The sequence below is a fragment of the Harpia harpyja genome, chromosome 11 (genome assembly GCF_026419915.1).
Source record: "Harpia harpyja isolate bHarHar1 chromosome 11, bHarHar1 primary haplotype, whole genome shotgun sequence".
NCBI classification, from domain to species: Eukaryota; Metazoa; Chordata; class Aves; order Accipitriformes; family Accipitridae; genus Harpia; species Harpia harpyja.
The window spans coordinates 44,173,784-44,189,006 of NC_068950.1; the positions used below are offsets into that span (position 1 = coordinate 44,173,784).

Below are 15,223 nucleotides of genomic sequence, written 5' to 3' on the forward strand. Positions count from 1 at the left end.
TGCCTCCCTCCCTCCGCCTCTTACACAGTTTTTAAACCTCGTGTATTAACTTTTTCTCCCAAACCAATCGCTAATGTCTACCAGCAAGGAGCAGGTGCAGTATCAAACAGCCAGAAGCAGCTCTGCTCAGCTAAATGCTCAGATTCAGTTCATTGCTGTATTTCTATTTGTGTCAGTAAACGAAATGTTCTCGATTGAAGGTTTTGCAATAAAATGTTTTGAGTAATCAGAGTTAATTTTCTGAATAGGTATGGATTAATTATCAGCTGGCTGTTGTTTGTAGATGCCATAGTTACAGAGCTGAGTTTCTTCTGTTGATTACTTTGTGGCTACAAATGTACTCAAGCTGTCATTGGTAAAAGAGCAGATAATAGAGTAAAAGAAAAGAATATTAATTGAGCAATTACCAGTTTCAAGATGTACTTATGCAGTTGGGTAAGTAAATGCTACAGTGAGGCATGGTAGATGTAGGAATCTCCTGCAGTGCGTACTGTATTATACTGGTGCCCTGCCTTTGGATTTCCAAAGAATCTAAAAACCTTTGCACTGGTGCTTCTGCATTTTTTAATTGCATTAATGAAATGCATGATCCCATGCATTTTTTAATTCTTGAGGAACCGTATGTGGGACCAAATAGCACGAGACCAAAGTAGTTACCCTCTATCTTCAGCCATGAGGAACAGAATAACTGCCAGGAGACCTAGTCTTTCATTGCTCCACCCCAGCAAGTAGTTTCTGGAGACCTCAAAAATAGTAACTGTCTGAGCACCCACTCCCTCCCAAGCACATACACAGCTGTAAATAAATATTTATGTTATAAACGTAGCTGCTTAAGCAAAGTATGCAATCCCTCACACGCAATGTGTTATTACTGGTATTTGATAAATTTTTCAGTAATTCGTCGGTTGTGGTTCATACAAAGTAGTTGGTGTATGCCAGGAAGCAGCTTGCATCAGGAGCTGCCACGTCAGGGCATGCAGCCTGTGTTTCCCCATCGCTGCTGCTTCCAGGGCAGCTCCTGCGTCCCCCTCTTGCATCGCTGGATGCAGTTTGGTCTCACACCACAGCTCAGTGCTTCTCCAGGAGAGGCATTCAGTTTTACTATACAGGAACCTGAAATCCTTCTGCAAAACCGAAGACTGAGGTTGTAGTTGGTGCCTGGGTTTTGAATGGTGAGAGAGTTTGTCCCCTGCTCTGCATCCTTCCTGCGAGTACCCAGAGAACCATGGACAGGCTATGCCATAAAGTTTGGATTTTAATCAGATTTCCTGATCAGGAGATAGAAGGCCTTAGTGCTTCGAGGTGTCTGGTCACTGTTGGAACAGGGGAGAGGGTGCCTTTGTTCTGAGCCTGCTTGGTCTTTCGTTCTCTGCAGCCTCATGTCTAAATAATGCAGGTCAAGTTCAGCGATGGCACCTTCACGTCAGTGGTTTTCTGAGACCTCCTCTACCTGTGATTCCTTTCTGCAGTGTTTGGTGTTTGTTTACCTCTTCTCATTTATCCCTCGGTCAACCTGTATTGGTATGTATGGACTCACAGTAGAGAAGGAGAGTAAGCCGAGATACGTGTTTCAACTGGACACAGACTCTCTTATTTTTTTCACAATTTTGTGCATTACTTTCAGGTCTACCAGAGTTTTTGCTGGCTTTTTTGCCTGGATACCTTATCTGCCTCCTCGTGCAGTAGTGAAAAGCATTCTGCGTGCTCTGCAGAGTGGAGGGAGAGACGGGGTCTTCCCTGCCACCATGCTCAGGTCCCCTTTTGACTTAATATGATGAGTGGGGGCAGGCAGCAACGGGGAGGGATGGAGAAATGTATGGCAGGGATCGCAGCTCAATGTTGTGGCAGCAGTCTGAGTGCATGCCCAGCTGGGTGGTGCGGTTAAGGGCGGTCATCAGGCACAATAAATTGGGAGACCATTGGGAATGAGGAGAGGCACGTGCCCTGGTAGGAGCGAGGACTCAACTCCCACTGCAAATGAGATGAAGCCTCAGACTTCCAAAAGCAAGAAAATTCATACAGAACACAGCCGTACTTCACTTGGCTTAGCTGGAACATGGTCACACATATGGTATTTATATCAGATCGAAATGCCCAAGCAAATGAAGCCAACCTGCTTATTTTCAGGGTTTACGAGGGGTGTCACTTGCTAAAGTGTCCAGGGTGACTTCAGCCACAAGTTGCAGCAGCCAAGTTATGAAACCGTAAGAAAGTGAGTGTATAATGGAAACAGTGACAGAAGGTTTGGGGCTTTTTAAAAATTTTTTAAACAGTCCTCCATTTTGCAGCCCAGCTGTTTAAAATGCACTGAACTAATACCTTGCGTGGCTAAGACGTGAACTATGGCTGAAAAGAGACTTGGGCATCCAGCTTGCACAACTGCCAAGTCCTCACCGATCTCTCAGGATTTCAAAAGTTGGCTTCCAGAGCAGATGGGGACAGGGCTTGGCTGGAGGATGGTGGCATGTCATAACCTCTTCAGTCCCTGTTATGCCTGTAAGGCTCGGAGTGAGATCTGGCAAATCGAACTCCCTGACTTGTGCAAACACTGCAGCCACGGGGCGGCATGGGGAGAGCTGCAGAGCTTGGTGATGGTGTTTAGCTGCTGCCTGTTCATGCTGAGAGCGACAGGAGCTGTGCTGAGCTTAGAGAAATTCAGGCTGAAGGAAGACTGAGCAGATGTAGTCAGGAAAGAAGCCTCAGGGGTAAATGTTTTATCATAATGCAGAGTCCCGCTTGCGTACAATAGAAATATGCTAGCACGAGGCTCCAGTAAATGTAGCCCTGCGTCTCCTGTACTGAGCAAATGACACGGTGTGGGCAACGCAAACGTGACACATGAACTGAAAAACATCTTTTGGCAGATGCGCGTGACACACAGTATGTGTTTTGTTCACAGCTTCGATGTGGAAAATGGCCCGTCACCAGGTCGCAGCCCGCTGGACCCGCAGGCCAGCTCCTCATCAGGACTCGTATTGCACACGACGTTCCCGGGCCACAGCCAGCGCAGGGAGTCGTTCCTGTACAGGTCCGACAGCGACTATGACTTATCACCAAAGACGATGTCCAGGAACTCTTCTCTCCCAAGTGAACAGTAAGCATAAATTCAGTCCACATCATATTTTACAGTAACTAAGAGCTTTACATGGCCTCCTCTAATCCTCAGAGCTCTGTTAAGAGGAGCTTAGGGGTGGTACTCACATTTCATAGTGCCCAAGATGGGTGCTTTTATGGTCTGCCAAAGCATGACTTCCCTCTCCCCATCCCTTCCTTAAAATATTCCCCTTTTCTCCATAATTTAGCAGAAGTGCTTTCAAATCTGTACCCTGAAATAACAGAGAATTTTTGCATTTTACATTTCTTGGTATTAGCTCTTCACGTGGGAGTTTGTGTTTGGGGCGTGAAGCACTTGCAGCTAACTGCAGGGTAAAGCCTGGGCTGTGCTCAGGGCAGAGACCGCTGCAAGCTGCCCATGTCTCCGCTGGACCTGCAGGCAGGAGAACCCTGTCGCTCCAGCGCTTGGCTTGCTTGCACCCTCTTTTCTCTGTTGCACTCTCACTGTGTGTTCTCAGAGCCTGGTTAACATCATCTCTGCTTTTTCTTAAGTAGGTAATGCTCCATTGGCCTGGACAATAGAAACATGACCGTACTTACATTTACAGTATTACTCTTCTCCATCCTGTTTTTTGTCATGTGTTGTTCGCTAGAACTGAGCGGAAAATGCAGCAAAAAGCCGAGACAGATGGTTGAGCTTGAGAGGATCAATACAACACAGAGTGTGGAGCTTAAATGAGTGTCCTGGATTTGCAGCCCTTTATTTTAAAAGGCACAGTTTAAAGTTTTAAAGTGACCATTAAGCTGTTAAAAAGTGCTCATGAAAAAAAGTTTAACTGTTATGAAAGCTGTGCAAGTTTCATCATGAAATAGAAATCTAAATATTAACGAGATCCAAGAGGAGAATTCTCCTGAAAGAGAACATCCCTCCTTGTTAGTTAACATTTAGTAAATATTTACCGGAGACAGAGTAACCACTCCAAATTATGCAAATGCCATGTTTGGTGTAAATGGTGGATTTTAACAATTGCCCCATGTTCCCAGCAGTGTGCTGGAGGAGACAGCTGTGCTGGGGCGGGGAAAGCCCCATCCAGCTGTGCCCACCACCCTCATTTCCCCCAACTTCATAGCAGTTAGAGGTGTCCATTTACTGCAGGCACTCGGGGGAGCCAGCGTCTCCACGCTGACCTGGTTTTGACATCAGCATTGAGACAACTTTCATTAAAATGTAGGCTTAGCAGCACTGATACCTGAGTCTGGACAAGTTGGACGTGATCTGTGGCAGCACAGTCAGGGAGAATACCCCTTTGAAGGGGTCCAACACTGGCGGACACCTTTCCAGAGTTGCCTGAGGCAGCCTGCAGCCATGCCTGCTCTCCTGCCCTCGCTCCGCGCATCAGGTGGACGTCATGACAAAACTCCCAGAGGGACGGGAGGCACCGGCAGCCACGCAGGATTGCCTTGCTTTCCAGCTGCTGTCAGGTCTGTGCTGCACAGCAGTAGCTCTGCCCTGCCATGTCTCAGTTAGGTAAATCATACTGGATTTTTCATATATGCACAAGTGCTATACATAATATCGCCAAAAAAAAAAAAAAATCCCTCTTATTGACGGTGACGATGTATTTTTCTCAGAACTTCTGCTCACATCTTCCGTGATGAAAACGCCCGGATAAAACCCAGGGTCTGAATAACATTAAAGACTGTGACAGAGATAACAAAAGCCAGGAAATTCAAAGCTGACCTTTCCCTGGACCGTTATGGGGTTTTTTTCCACCACGGTGCAAGCATGCTGCCTTAACTTTTGAATTTCCTGGCTTTTATTGCCTGGTGTTGCCAATCTGAACAGTCGCTCCAGCCGGGTTGTTTTGGATATACACTGTGAGACCTTTCCATTAGGAACAAGATTTTATGTAGTGTTAAATAAACGCTGCATGGGTTAATGTTGGTTTGGGTTTTTATTTTGTCGCGGACGCTGCCTGGGGGGAACCTCCCTCTGTAAAAGTGAATGACGCCCTGTTTGAGGTAAATTTACACGTTTTCTCCGTTTCTCCTTAGGCATGGGGACGACCTGATTGTCACACCTTTCGCCCAGGTGAGTTGGCAGCCCGCTGGCCTCTCAAATTAAAAAAAACCACAACAACACAAATCAAAAAAAAAAAAACCAACAACGAAAACCTCAGGCGGAGAAGATAACGTCTCCGGTTTTGCCTCCCTCACAGGTGCTGGCGAGCCTGCGAAGCGTGAGGAACAACTTCACGCTCCTTACCAATTTGCACGGCACCTCCAACAAGTAAGCCCCTCGGTTTTTCCTTCCTTTACGGCTCGCACGCAGCAGGGACCGGCGCCGGGGGGGGGAGACCGAGCAGGGGCGGCGGCGGCCGGGGAACCCGGCCGCCGCCGCCCCTGCTCGGACTCCCCCCCGCCGCCGGTCCCCGGGCTACCGCCGCCCTGCCTGCGGGCCCACTCCGCCGTTTGGGCGGGACGCCAGGGGGCGCCATAGCGCAGCCCGCCGCGCGTTCTCCGCCGTCGTTGCTCCCCTCAGGGAACACCGCCGCCGGGGTTATGGCCACCGACCCGGCGAAGCCCCCGTTTCCCCTTCCTCACGCCGGTCTTGTGTCCCCTTGTCCCCGAGAGAGGCTCTTGGCTTGCCGGTATGGCGGTCCTCACTGCTCAGTGATGGCGCCTGGCCGGAGAGAGCGGGAAAGCGCGGTGTGGCTGAGGAGGGAGCGATGTATTTCTGCTCGGGAAAGGGAGTGCGACGCGTTTCTGGGCATGTTGCACGGGTGTGATGTGGTATCATCCTCACTCTACCACCTTGGCTGTGCCAGGCGTTCGTTAAGCGCCCAGCTCAGAGCGGAGGCGTCGTCGGTGTTCGTTCGAGCTGCGGTGCTGCCGTGCGTTTCCACCGTTGTTTCACAAGAGAGGCGGTCACGGCCAAAGGGTAGACACCGAGGAAGGAAACCCCGAGCACGAGGCTGTGGGGACGGTAAGGATTTCCCTGGCAGGGCAGGCAGCAGCGTCCTGCAGCTCGGCTCCGTGAGGGCTGCCCAGAGAACTGGCCTGTGCTGCGGGCAAGCCAGGGATCCTACGTCGCTTCGTTTGACACTGTAATTGCACCGAATGGGGAAGGTGATGCGCTGAGCTTAAGAGGAGGATGTTGTTTTTTATACCTGCTGAACAGGAGAAACCAAACAAACTCCTTTTTACGTCTTTGTCCGGAACCACCGTTTCCCCTTAGCTATTTATAATGAGCCAGTCATCGTCATTTTCTGGCCTGTTTTGCCCCAAGAGAGCTGTTTTGCATGAAACCAGCATCATTCGTTCCTGGTGACGTCGGTTACGCACCCACCCATCCCACCCTGGGACTGGCAGGCGCTGCTTGCTCGACGTGTCCCGCTGGCACCTGAAGCGAAGGATGAGGTGCAAAAGTGCACTTCAGTGGGACGCCAAGGGCTTGCTTCACTGCTGCACGCGTGAGCGGCATCACCAGGGTGCCCACCGTGGACTCTTCTTTCTGCCTTCCAGTGCAATCTTGTATTTTACATAAAGCCCAGCTTTTTATCCAGGCGTGAGGTTTTCCTCCCGTTGATTTCTCTTTGCAAATTCTGATGGGAAGGAACCGCCGCGTTCCAAGATGGAGGTTAATAGAAAAACAGATGGCTGAAATAGATTCCTTTTTTTAAGCTTTGCTTTTTTGAACAGCTCGAGCATTTCAGCAGTTCCTAATGAGGAATCTGCAATTGGATGGGGCCGGAAGGAAGCAAGGGCGTAACCTGTAGGACACACAGGCATCTTGCAGTGTCCTTTTGAAAACATTCCCAGATTTGATTGAGGTATAAAGTCATTTGCCCAGCCAAAGTAAAAGTCGTTAAATGTTTAAACCATTATATACCAAACATCCAAGTCCGTGGCGGAATGTGCTTCCAGGCACTGCAGAGCTTCCCGCACAGTTTCCAAACAGCTCTGCTGGGTTACAGCCGTGCTGCCAGCTCATGATTTTATCATACATCTCATGATACGTGGTATTTTACTTCAACTTCTGCTCTGGGGATCATGAGAACCTTAGCTTTTCCTTAGCCCCTCCTCTCCCCTCTTTTTTCCTCCTCCTCCACCCCTCCTGGCCCAAGAAAGAAAAAGAGGATGCTGTCCCACATATTTACAGAAATGCTGGAAAATATGAATGCTAAGGGCTGGAGGAAAAAAAAACAACTAGAAGTCATACTTTTTGGACTTTAACGTCAGGGTTTTTAAGGCAGTTTCCTGATTGGAAATGAGGAGAGTATGATTAATGGTTTCGGAGTGCCTGAGTTTGGCAGACACAGCCCAGGACACGGTCAGAAAGCATCCGGCGCCTACTCCTCTTAATACCCGCCGGCGAGAGAAGGAGCGGGAAGCGGGAGCCATGTACACTTGAACGTGGTGGTGTCTAAGAAGGGACTAAGAAGTGCTGCCGAAACCCAGATCTCTGGGTCTCTGTTGCCTGTGCCCTGGCTGCCACAGAAACCAGGATGGGCACAGCCAGGACGTGATTTGAGGATGCCAAGAGCGGTGCCATTCCCTTTTCAGGCTCTGCAGCGGGGAATACCCTACTGAATACTGGTTCATCCCTCCCCACCCCCCTGAAGGCATGTCTGTGCAACTCAGCGTGGGGTTTGGAGATACCTGGAGCACGTCTCCCCAGATACTGGAAGCACTGCAGCCACAGCGTGGTGTCCCTGTTGGGGAGTTTCTGTTTTTTAGAGATTTCAAGATTTGGCTTTTCAAAGGCTCAGCAGAGGCAGGTCGGGGCAGATTTTCAGGGAAGTCGGCATCCAAAATGTGTGCCCTGTGCTGAACCCTTCGAAGAATCTGGGTCCCGCAGCTCCCTCCAGAAAAACCGAGCCTTTGAAATCCCAGCTGGCAAGCGGGTGCTGCGCCCAGGGGAGCCTGCTGCTGAGGAGCAGGCTTTGGAGCCCCGCCGGCCCATGCGCTGCTGGCAGATCGGGAGGCTGGGGCCGAGGGTTTGGAGCTGGACTGTAGCTGCGTTACTCTAACGCAGATCTTACCTGGTTAGCAAGGCCTTCCTGGAGCACTTCTGAAGAACCCCCTGGAGCTACAATTGCAGCAGAATTGAGCTGCTCACTTGCTTTGATTTTAGCTTCAAAGGAGAGCTGGCAAATAATGGATGTTTCAGTTCAGTGGCTGACTCAAAAAATTGGGGTTAGGAGGTTGGCTAAGAGAGAGTGTGGGGAAATCTGGCTTCAGTTAAAGTGTATCAGAAGCTTCTTAGGGAAGCAAAAGCCCAAAGTTTCGTTTTTGGTCAGCCTGAAATACTGCATTCAATCCAAAATGAAGTATCTTGGGTTTGGTGTCAACTCTTTTTTTTAACTTCTTTAAAAAAGAAGTCTCTTTTTTCCCAAGTAAATTATGGTTTCAACTTGAAAAGTTAACAGTTTTATTTGGCAAATCTCACAATAAAGTATTTTGACATTTGGAGAAATACTGCACCCTTTTTCCAGTCAGGCCCTGTTTGCTTGACTTGAACCAATTTTTCAAATAGCTTTTGGTCCTTCCAAAATCCAGACTTTTCTGATGAAATTGTTGCTCCTAGTCAAAAAAATGTCCTTCAGCTGTTTCAGGGCTTACACTAGTGACTGCAGCGTCTTCTTACTTGCTTCCAGGTGCAATTCAAACTGTTAACTGTAGGGTTTAAAGCTTTACATTTCTCACCTTACCTACGGCATTGCCCTGCAGCCTTTTTGCTGGTGTAGTGTTTGACGTTACGTCAGGGTCCAGTTCAGACCTTGTAGGGAAAAGCTTTTCAGGAGAAGCCCTTGAGTCTGGGGGACCCACTGACCCCTTCAAGCACAGAGACCGGCCCTTGCTGACTTCCAGGCATACTTTGAGCAGAAAGTTGCAAAGGCAGTATGGGATGAGGGCACATCTTTCCTGGTATACCTTCTTTCCAGCATGTGTGTGTGCCTAGCCAGGGGACGTACGTCTCTGGGTTTTCCTAATGGATATATTGATACTGCTCATTAACTGCCAGATCATTTTAAAGTGTTTTGGTCTTCTTTGTGAGTATGAAAAAGGATTTTTAACTGTGGGAGTTGGCAGTTTGAACTGCCAACGGGGTTTGAAAGGATAAAATAATACCTATTTATAGAGTATTCTTTATCCCTCTTAGGAGATCTCCAGCAACGAGTCAGCCACCTGTCTCCAGAGTTAACCTGCAAGGTATGTGTGTGACTTTGATAATCACCTGCAAGGTCCAATGCAGACGATGCTCGTTGCACATCATTTTACTAACAGCTGCTTCTCTGCCCCCTCCCCCTGGTGCAGTTCTGGGCTCGTAGAGCTTCTTCTGAGTTATTCGTGCAAAACCAATACAAGAGAACCATGAGGCTCAAATATTGTTATTTTAATAGTTTGGGTTTTGCGTTTACCCTTGTATGTTAGCATAAAAGATGAACATGATTTTGGTTTGATAGTCATGGCCACAGTGACTGCTATTCTTCTGAGTCCCTGTGCTGCACAGGCCTGGACAAGCCCCAGCCTACAAGCCTTGAACAGGCTCAGACACAGCTGGGTTTTTTTTATCCTGTTTATTTCAGTTTGTTTCCATGTGATCTGTGTAAAAATTGCAATCTCAAAAACCTTTCTCAGGTGAAACTTCCTCTGCTTTTATTAGGATGCCCTGGAACGGCATTTTTTTGTTTCATTGTTTGCTTGCAGTCTTTTGAAATCTACATTTAGCAGTCAAACAAGAGCAGAAGTCAGTGAGTGTGGCTAATCGCATCTTCTTTCCTGTCTGCTCCCCCCCCCCCTGCACACGGTGTCCCTCAGTCGCCTTGTCCTCACCCTCGTGTCGGGTCAGAGACCACAGCAAACTCAAGTAGGTTTGACTACGATCATGGAGGAGAATAACACCGAGCAAAGCCTCCGGACGGAGGGCACCGGGCAGCACACTGCGTACAGCTTGCGCTAGAGCCTGGGCGAGCAAGGGACCCCCGAGGGGGCTCAGCGTCTGCCTGGGGTACCAAAACAAGGTGGGGCAGGCAGCAGTGTGAGCCCAGTGAGCGGAGGCAGGGAGCAGTCGTGGTGGGAGCAGGGGGCTGCTCAGGTGGGGTGAAGTACTGAGGATGGGAAGCAGAGGCAGCCTGCTGTTTGTTTATGACAAATTTCTTTATTTCTACACCTGGGTTTAGCCATGCAGTGCTGAGGCCTTGTAGGACCCCTCTCAAGAGCAGAGCTGGCCCTACTTGCACTAATTTAAAGGTTACTCCCACAAAGAAGTAGATAAGATTTGGAGGAGTGCCATTTGTAAGGTTTAATCTCAGCCTTTCCAATAATTATGTGCTTAGAGGGACTAATAAAGCTTAATTTTTACGGTGTGTGAAGCCTGGATAACTAACTATCATTTCCTTTCATGCTGTGTATTATTTACTGTCTGGGGACACGTATAGACCTGGAGACTTCCAGATTAGGTTCTTCAAAACTTGTTAATGGAATGTGGAAACCTCTGATGCAGAAACAAAACTGGACAACACGATCTTAAACTCTTCTTTCACTCCCTCTCTGGGAACAGTGTCGAGTCAGAGCTAGCAGGAATGCAACTCGTCACCTTATTTAAAAATCTGTTCTAGCAAGACTTTGATTTTGTGGCCTGTGTGGAAAAAATCATGGAAAATTTCGTAAGCTTTCCATAGATCTGTTTATATAAGTTAGAGAATCTAATAATGAGGAGAGAATTCCCTTCCAGGAATTTTTAGGTTAATTTTCTTAACACTTTCTGTGGAAACAATTGCTTTCAACCTTTTAACACTTTGTGGATGTTTTTCTACAGTATTTCCAACATGAGCCATAGGAAACTTGTTACTTTTTAGCTAACCCAAGCTTCTAATGCTGGGAATACATGAAAATTTCAGCTTCCTTTTTGACTGAAGGGTCTGACACACGTAATTGTAGAGCAAGATTTGTGTTACCTTGCAAAGCTCAAAAAGAGAAAGCAACTGAGAAGAATCCAGCTTTTAGCATTTTTAACCTTGTGATCCTGACTCATGGTTTTTAATGTTTCAGTGCTAGTAATTATGTGTGGATAGGTGAATATATCTAAAATAAATTATATTAACATCTGCCCTGAGATGTAAAAAAAGAAAATGTCCAGATGTGGAAATGAGCCACGCTGGATGCATTTTCAGTATGCAGATTTTTATTTGGTAACAAAAGGACTGTGGAAGAAAACTGCAGCTCAGCAGCTTGTGGAGTTTTTCAAAAGTAGAAGAGTACAGGCTGGATTCATGGCACCTCAAGTAAATGAGTTCTTAACCATGAATCTAAACTGACTTTAGGTGAAGTCTCCAAATGAAACAAAAAATGTGACTTATATCATGAGAACTTAAGTAAATTGTGATAGTTTGTAGATAAGAATAAGAAATATTTTTGAGATTGATAGGAAATTGTGTAATATTTCCTACAGGAAAGAAACCAATATTGACATTATTAGTGAAAAAGCCTGGGGTTCTTAGTTAAACGCAGTTTCAGGTTATTTTTGTTGATGAATTTTACCAACTCTCACAGGATCTAGTCTCTAGGCTGAAGCAATCTCTTCCTGGCCAGCCTAAGACATTGCATCTGCCGTACTGTCACACCCCTGTTCTGAGGGCGTCAGGACTGAGATTGCTGAGAAGGGACAGCAGCTCTGACACAGTGAAGGAAGACTCTGAAAAACAGCCTGATAGAGCTGTCACACTCACAAATTGTCAGGTAGTTTACAAGGCTTAGAGTCGTAGCCGAGAGAGGGGATGCGCTCTTCTCAAGTGGGGCCAGCGCCCAGACACCTGCCTACTTGCTTCTGTGAGAGGCTGTGTACCCTCAGCTCACGTTCTCCCTGCGCTCACGTGAAAACAGAGGTGTAGTGAGGAATGCCAGTGTTACCCTATCCTGCAGTTAATTTATTTTCTTATTTTGTGCTATTCTAGCATGTAAACCAGGACCAATCTGAATTTCTGACCTTATTTACTTTTTGAATTTGGTGTCCCCAATTTGCTGCCCAGAGTGCATTCCAGGTTTCTGTAGAGCCTCTCTTGTTTCCCGTGGAGGCTGTAGTCATTCTGTACAGCAGTTCCCTTGATCAATTTGGTGATTGCCTTCCTTTACCTCTTTACAGCCTTCGTTACATATTGTAACTCATTTCAGTATAGCAGAAAACAATGACAGCTGTTTACTTTCTAAGGAAGTTTCCATTTAAATGCAGCAAGAACAAAGATTTTTAGGGGATTTTTTTTTTTTTTTTAGTGTTTGCAGCTTTTTTTCCCTAGATGGCTTCTGATTTGGAAGTTAAGAAAGGAAGGAGAGATTTTCCTACCAGAACACTTCCAGTTATGTGCCAATGGCTCCTGTGTCTGAAAGGACGCAGAGTGTTTTTCCTGAAGGTTTTGGAGAAGGAAACAGTAATGTTTTGATTGGGACTAGGCTGCGTTACATCCCTCTAGGTAAAAAAATGTGTTTTGAAATGAAATGTGTTTATATTCTCTAGATTGGTTAGTTGGCAAAGCTCGGAATTTTATTTTAGCTCTCCCGTGTCACACATTGATTCATAGATTTACCGCAATCAGTTGACATCAGTATGAGCACCTCGTATATGTCTCCTTTTATTTGTCATTAGTGGAGTGATTTATATCCTGTTATGAAAAGTACAGAACTCAGGGTTTAAAGCAAACTAGCATACATTAATAAAATTACCCTGGAGGGAGACAAATTACATTCAGCATTTGCACGGGAAGTAATACATGCCAGCTGTTTACTCCAGCTAGAATATTGCAGGATTTGTCAGTTGTTTCAAACGGAGAGGAGCCAAATCTGTTGCTAGTGCACTCCCAAGGAGTTGCATCACTGAGGACCCAGGCCCATAGCAAAATGAATGAGCTGTGTCAAAATTATGAAATTCTTTTTCTTTTTTGCTTTCATTTTCTTGAAAGTATGAAAAATTCTGGCCAGGTTTTTCATAGGACAAAGTGCTTTCAAAGCCAATCCCAATGTCATTGTAAATTTCAGAGCTTTCTTAACCTTATAACCACAGCCATAAAAGGAAGAGGAATATGTATTGAACATCCTGTGTTCTGTCCTTGGTATCAGCTTAAGTAAATCTGGCAGATTTTTTCCTGTTATTTTGTTATAACTGCAGATCACAGGAACGAACAAAATTGCTTTTATGAATTAACTGAGAAACCATAACATGGAAATATGAAGCCATAGCAAAAAATACATAAATCCTTAATTAGCTCATGTACTCCACAGCTGGGAAGGATAATAGGAATACTTCAGGCCATGAGGTTCCTAAGCGATACGTAGCATTACAGAGCGCAATTGCGCAGGGCCAGGATTATGAACGGGTGCTACCCAACTACCTTCTCTGGAGTTACAGAAACCATCATATAAACACATTGTCACAAACACATTGTCACACAAGTGTCTGTGATGTTTCTTTCTCCTGTTCGCCTTTTTTTTTTTTTTTTTTTTAAATGCAGCCTCTGCCACAGTTACTTTCATTGACCTTTGTGCTACCTTGGGCTCAGTGAAGCCTTCTCTTCCATCAGCACCTTCTCTTCTCAATTCAGCTCTCCCCTCCCCTGGCATCAGTGAAAGGTCTTTAGTTCCTACCCAATCGATTCAACTAGTAAAATCTTTAACCAGCAACAAGTCTGGCGGTTCCTGCTTAGTTTTGTTCCTTCCTCCATATTTATTTAATCCACTGGCCCTAATTCCCTGTGGATTAAATCATCATTCACTGGCTGCCACATTCAGTCTAAGCCTCTCTCATTCTTCCACCCATTTTGGTACAATCTTTTCTCCATCTGTTTTGTTTCTTCTGTATTTTTCCCAGGACTTTTTCATATTTTACCACATTGTTTCTCTCAGCTCAGCACAGGATCGGTGCTGTTTGCTTAGGTTCCTAATATCAAGGCTTCTCCCTCACTGCTTGACAGTGCTTGTGTACCCGGTCTTCATGTTTGTCTGGACTCGCATGGGCTCTTCATGCCATCACCTTACCTTTGCAGTGCATGTGTAAAAGCCTGTGCGTTCCCTGTGGGCACTGCGGTAAATGAACCCCCTCCTCTCCGTCGCAGAGGTTGCAGAGAAAGCACTGTACCACTCGTGACACAATGGGGAGCGAGAAGCGTTTCTGGACGAACGGGGGGACAGGGGAGAGGTGGCACATTTCTGCCAAAAGATCGATACCCAGATGAACAGTATTTTCCTATACTGGTTCCTTTGATAGGCTGCTGTATTTAAATGTTACTGATGGCTGATAGGAGCAAAGCATAGTGTTAAGGGTCAAACAGTGTTGTGTGCTTCCCAGAGCTGTGAGGGGTTTGCAGAAACTTTTCTCCAGAGCAGGCAACCAAGTGCCCCTTGGATACTTTCAACACTGAATAATTATAGTCTGTCCTCACAATTAATTATATACCTAGCAATATAATATAGCTGATTTGCTTTGCAACCCGAGGCCTTGGGGGGTGTAGCGCTTTGGGATATGTCACACACAGGCTTTTCAGGGCTCATGGGATTAAACCTTTGTTAAAATTCCTCTCTGGGGATGGGAGTGAAAGATTGGTATTTTTCTTGCTGGTGCCTTAGCCTCTGCTTTCCTGTACATCTGCACGTTTGTCTGCACTTCTCACATGCCTTTACACGAACTCAAAACTTGTACTCTTTCATTTTTTATGTGGGTGTAAGTTGTACACAGACTCGTGCACGAACATTTGTATAAAGCATAAACAAAAGACTGGATAATGCTGGTGCTTGTGCTAATGAGAGTCCCAACTTCTTGTAGGAGTTAACAAGCCCTGTGCATCAAAGTCAGCTCTTAGTTACAAATATCTATAAATCCCAAGTAATTAGTATGGAGCTAGTGCTCTTGCACCATACTTCCTCTGCTTGGCGCGCAGAGAATGGCTCTGGGCATATATGAAATAGAGGATTCATTTTGAAATGCTGTTGGTCTGCTGTGAGTTTGGCTGATGATCTGGCCTTTTGATTTTGAGAGAGATTGTACAAGTCAAGTAGATGTGGTGTTTTAGGCTTTTAACAAGAGTGCAAGAGGAACCATGTATTACCAAATAGCTGAGCTAGAAATTAACTGGTTGTGCACAGTAAATTCAGTGGTGCTGTAGACTTACCTATAAAT

The 15,223-nt window shown here is 46.2% G+C and overlaps 1 protein-coding gene across 4 annotated transcripts in view; it reads left to right on the top strand.

The window, feature by feature from the left end:
• Positions 1-15,223, top strand: part of PDE4B (phosphodiesterase 4B) — a 221,099-nt gene that overhangs the window by 156,823 nt on the left and 49,053 nt on the right. For 3 of the 4 annotated variants that reach the window (XM_052800444.1, XM_052800445.1, XM_052800446.1), the window contains 4 exons: positions 2,900-3,094; positions 5,110-5,146; positions 5,274-5,344; positions 9,221-9,270. In XM_052800444.1, coding sequence (XP_052656404.1) covers positions 2,900-3,094; positions 5,110-5,146; positions 5,274-5,344; positions 9,221-9,270 — 353 coding nt within the window. Of the gene's footprint in view, positions 1-2,899; positions 3,095-5,109; positions 5,147-5,273; positions 5,345-8,258; positions 8,279-9,220; positions 9,271-15,223 lie in introns of all 4 variants that reach the window. The other variant, XM_052800449.1, reaches the window with a different exon arrangement.